At 51.2% G+C, this 4,876-nt stretch overlaps 1 protein-coding gene across 1 annotated transcript; it reads left to right on the forward strand.

Moving 5' to 3' along the window:
- Positions 1 to 353: 353 nt before the first annotated feature.
- On the forward strand, positions 354 to 884 carry NEUROG1 (neurogenin 1). Its single transcript, XM_032703253.1, has one exon. It carries the CDS (start codon positions 354 to 356, stop codon positions 882 to 884), a length of 531 nt encoding a protein of 176 aa, XP_032559144.1.
- Positions 885 to 4,876: the final 3,992 nt, after the last annotated feature.

A 4,876-nucleotide genomic window follows, 5' to 3' on the forward strand; every position in this document is an offset into this window, starting at 1 on the left:
CGCGGTCGCGTGTCCCCCCCGCCCCGCCTTTCCCAGGGCTTCGGCTTCTTTTTTTTTTTTTTTTTCTTCTCTTTTTTTTTTTTTTTCCTTCGGCGCCGAGTCCCCTCTGCCTCCCCCCGCGGTGGCTTTTTCCTCTCTGTGTTTTCATACCGTTATCTCTTAACATCATCCCCGGGAGTGCCTTTCCATGTGAGTACGGGAGCGCCGGCACCTGCCCAGCAGTCGCACCGCCACCCCTTTAGCTATATTTATTTTTTTCCTTCCCCCTCCCCACCCCTTCCCCGGCATCTTCGCACCTTCCCCCTCGCTCCCCGTCCATCCTTCCCGCACTGACGGGGTTTCTCTCCCGCAGGATGCCCTCCGAGGCGCCCGGCAGCGGCGAGGGCGCGGACGCGGGCGCTCCGCGGGAGCGGCGGAGGCGGCGGGGCCGTGCGCGGGCGCGGACCGAGGCGCTGCTGCACACGCTGAAGCGCAGCCGGCGGGTCAAGGCCAACGACCGCGAGCGGAACCGCATGCACCACCTCAACGCCGCGCTGGACGAGCTCCGCAGCGTCCTGCCCACCTTCCCCGACGACACCAAGCTCACCAAGATCGAGACCCTGCGCTTCGCCTACAACTACATCTGGGCGCTGTCCGAGACCCTCCGCCTGGCCGAGCAGTGCCTCCCTCCTCCCGGCCCGTTCCGCGGGGCCGCCGCGCCCCCCAGCCCCGGCAGCGACGCGGGGTCGTGGCTGTCCAGCGCCTCGCCGTCCGCCCCCTCGCTCTGCGCCTCCGCCTCGGGCCCCAGCAGCCCGGCCACCTCCGAGGACTGCGCTTACCCCCCGGCCGACAGCCTGCGGGGGTTCCGCGGGCTGCCCGCGGCCCCGGGCGCGCCCCTCCGCTAGCGCGCACCGCCCGCGCCCCCGGCGGAGGAGGAGGGACGGGGGGGTGCCTCGGCCCGTTGCACTTTTCATCACTCCACCCCCCCCCGCCCCAGCCCCAGCCCCAGCCCCTTCCCCCCCGACCCCCGCCTCGCCTCCCGCGCCGCTCCGAAAAAACGGGGAGAGAAGAAAAGCGACAGATTTGCTGCCGCAGACGAGGTGAAAAGTCAATTTTACAATTTGTAGCTCTCCAGCGAAGAAAAACGAGCATGAAAATTTGGTTTGAACGCCCTGACAATGCCATGAAAAGGCTTAAGGGGCCGATGCGGCCCGGGGGCTCAGCGCGGGGCTCAGCGCGTCCCCCCGGCCCTGCCCCGGGGCGGCTCAGCCCCTGCCGGGGGTCCCAGCACCGGCCCCGATGGGACCCCGCACCCGGCGGACAGCGGAGGGGCTCATGCATTATAGATGCTGACCCCCAGCGCGGCCGGGCTGCTTTAGAGTGGGAGCAGACACGGGGTATTCAGCGACTGGACCAGAGAGCGGGTTAATTTATTCAAGATGTTCATTCATATGAAAATTGTATTTTTGTACATAAAGAGCTTTATTCTATTATTATACCTCTTATCAAAGTGGGGGTTTGGTTTTGTTTTGGTTTGTTGTTTGTTTTGTTTTGTTTTGTTTTTTAAGAAATCGTACTTTTACCCTGTAAATAAAATTTTTAACGTTTGTACTGAATTTCAGCGGCGCCTCTGGAGTTTTGTTTCTTAATTAAACTGTCCTCAGAAGGAGACTGGGATGGAAGGGAAGGGATCACCCCAAGGCAGCAGCCAGCGCTTCTGACACCCCGCTGGCCACAGACACACGTGGCTACCTGCAGACATCAGCTGGCCCCCAAGTCTCACAGAGAAGGGATTAGAGATGTTCAGGAGATGAGGGCAGAGCACAGGAGCCGAGTGGTGACACAGCAGTGCTGGTGTTCAGGGCTGTCCTTGCCCTGGTTCATAGCAGGAGCTGGAAGGTTCTGAGGGATTTGGGGCAAGAAGAAGGTGCTGCTCCCCTGAACAGGGCACTGAGCTCGTGGTTTTGCCTGAACCTGCAGCACTGGCAGAACTTGGCTGCCCTGGGCTGCCCCCTGTCCTCAGGTCACAGGGTGGGATGGATCCTCTCCCCACTCACTTCCATGCAGGGAGAGGAGAAAGGGTGGCCAAAGGTGCATCTCGTGGCCTCAGTACCAGCTCTTGCAGAGCTCTGGCACTCAGCTAGAGACTGGGAGAGTCAGAAGGTCCATGTCCTCCAGGAAATCAGCTCCACTCTTGCAAAATCCCAAACTTTCCACACTTTTTTACTTGTGGGTAATGGGGGAGCCCTCTGACCCCCAAAATCCTACCTTGCTGAAGGGCTTCTGCTGTTCCTGGCTCCATCCTCCCCCTCTTTAGCATTGTTTAATGCTCCCCTATCGCACTGGGCACACACACCCTGAAAAGCAACACTTTTATCCTCTTTGCCCTGTTTTATGGGGGATATGAGGCAGCTCAGCCACGTCCCTACAACCCCCTCCAAAATATGGGTGAGTGGGAGCTGTATGGGCAGTTATCAGGGTGCTTGTGGGGAAAGAAGATGGATTTCTGGATAGATGGAGTTGTACAAGCCCAAATAAGTCCATTCCTACACATCCCTGATGGGACAGGCCAGGATCAGCAGAATGAATTGAATTTCATTTCTCCATGCCTCAGTTTCCCATCTTTAATTGGGATATCACCATCCCCTCACATCACCAGAGAATTTAATGATTTAATTAAGCAGAGCTTTCAGAGTACTCGGGTTCTGGGGGCTGCTGTAAAAGCCTAAGAAGGAATTCTTCAGGACATGATCATACACTGAGCAGGGGAAAAGGCAAAGTGCAGACACTGAAAGTGTCAGGCAGAGCCCTGAGAAGCTGTTCATCACACAGGCAAAATCTCTGCCTGAAAGTTAACCCTCCTGTGTAATGAAGAAGGTGGAGATACTATCAAAAACATAATTTGGGATCATATAATTGCCACAAAAAAAGAAGGAGAGGAGCTGAATTAAGTTTACGCAGACGCATCAGAGTCAGTGTTTCCTCCTTTTTGAGTGTCTGAGCCTGCAATATAGACACAAATTTCTTTAACTCATTTTTTCATGTGCTTGTCCATACAGACACACACCCACCTCTCTTTCTCAGTGACTACAACTGCTCAAAAGGAAATGTTATTGTTTGGAAACCCTAATAGCAGCATAATACTTATATTAATTAAAGACCCCATCCAGCAGTACAGGGCAGTTCCTTAATGACGTCCTGTTAAATAAAAGAGATTTGTGAAATCTAATTCTGGCAGTAACAGGTCTTGATCTGTGACGCAGTGAAGCTTTGCTTGCACCTGCCCTTGAAAGCCAGGAGGTTTTGTATGGAGGAGCCTCCAGGGGCTGAAATTTAGTACAGTCCATGGAGGCGGAAGGTCATCTAAAGTCACTGGGTCCCAAGACACTGGACTTCAATCTCAAAGAAAAAAAAAAAAACCACACCACTCCACAAAACTTCAAAATATCCTCTATTCTTTTGTGTTTTCTTAGCTGCCAGCAGAGCTCTGTGGACATTATGCAGTGTATAAAGACCATACATCTACCAGGGCTCGGTGTATGATGGTAATGTTCCTAATGGGCAATGAAAGCTGCAAACTGCGTGGGGATACAATTAGATTCATACATTAACATGAGTCAGGGAACAGTTTTTCCCCCGAGCAGTGATAGGTTCAGACATAGTTGAACAAATCTGCCGCTGGGACAGATGGAATGCCCATATTCAGAGGCTGCAGGACCAACCTGCACCCCGTTTACAACAACGGGGCTTGTATTTATTGCTATCAAAAGAATACTTTGGTGAATTGGAACAGGTTTCCCCAAGTGCAAAAGGGTGGCTTTTTTTTTTTTTTTTTTTTTTAATTGCACTAAAAATCATCTCCTTGCGCTGGTACAGGGGAGAAAAAAAAAATAGATGAGTTGAATACTGGGGCTGATGAAATCGTTGGCAAACCCTTTGGAAATACCAGGTAAAAAATATCCATATATAAAAATATTCATATATAAAAATGTCCAAATATAAAAATATCCATATGTAAAAATATCCATATAAAAATAGCCAAATATAAAATATCTAAGTATAAAATATCCGTATATATTCATACCCATGGTAAAAAATACCCATAAAGAACCACTAGTCTCAATCTCACTGAAACCAGTGGCAAGATCCTCACTGACTTCAGAAATAAGTGAAATACTTTGGGTTTTAGTCTTGGCACCACATTATATGTATGTATATGCACTTTTTCATATGACTGCTGGTAGGTGCTGGTAATCCTTTATCCCTGCTGCACCCATTCGGTCACCTCCGGGGCATGCAAGCATTAGGGACCCTCTGCCAGGAGGACCTGCCAGTCCTCAGGTCTCTCTTAATTCCCCTTTAGTGAGGAGAGAAAGTGTGAGATGGCTCCATTGATAGGGAATCCCTGCGAGCTGGGAGCTGGGCTTCAAAACACAGCCGGGATTATCTCACTTTCTCTCTGCTGAGACTTCCCGTGGGGAAACAGTTCACTACCAGCTACAAGTTGCTCTTGTGCCCTGCTGACAGGGCCCACAGCAGCTGGAGCTACCCTGTTTCAGCCTTTTCTCAATGGGTTTGGAGTTCTAGAGAGTCTCTGTGAATTACCTGTGCTCAAAAAGTGAGCTGCAAGGTCCAAAATTCTGTGCAGGTTTTAGATAACAAGTATTTTCTATGATTTCGATGCCATGTGGTGCCCTATTTAGTGTCATCCCTGCTGTGATGAGGCTCAAATGATGTTTAGTTATTAACAAGAGCATCCTCAGAAGGATTTTCATTACTGGGTGTCAATCTGTTGCAGATTTTGATTTTGCTCTGCCCATGATTTGTAAAATACAGTCTGTGCTACTACCTCTGAGCACACGAAACTTAATACTATAATTATAGATCTCTGGGGCTC

Source organism: Chiroxiphia lanceolata, chromosome 15 (assembly GCF_009829145.1).
Source record: "Chiroxiphia lanceolata isolate bChiLan1 chromosome 15, bChiLan1.pri, whole genome shotgun sequence".
NCBI lineage: Eukaryota > Metazoa > Chordata > Aves > Passeriformes > Pipridae > Chiroxiphia > Chiroxiphia lanceolata.

Bases quoted from the DNA above. Each gene is read 5' to 3' on its own strand.
- NEUROG1 (XM_032703253.1), top strand. From the start codon at position 354: ATGCCCTCCGAGGCGCCCGGCAGCGGCGAGGGCGCGGACGCGGGCGCT.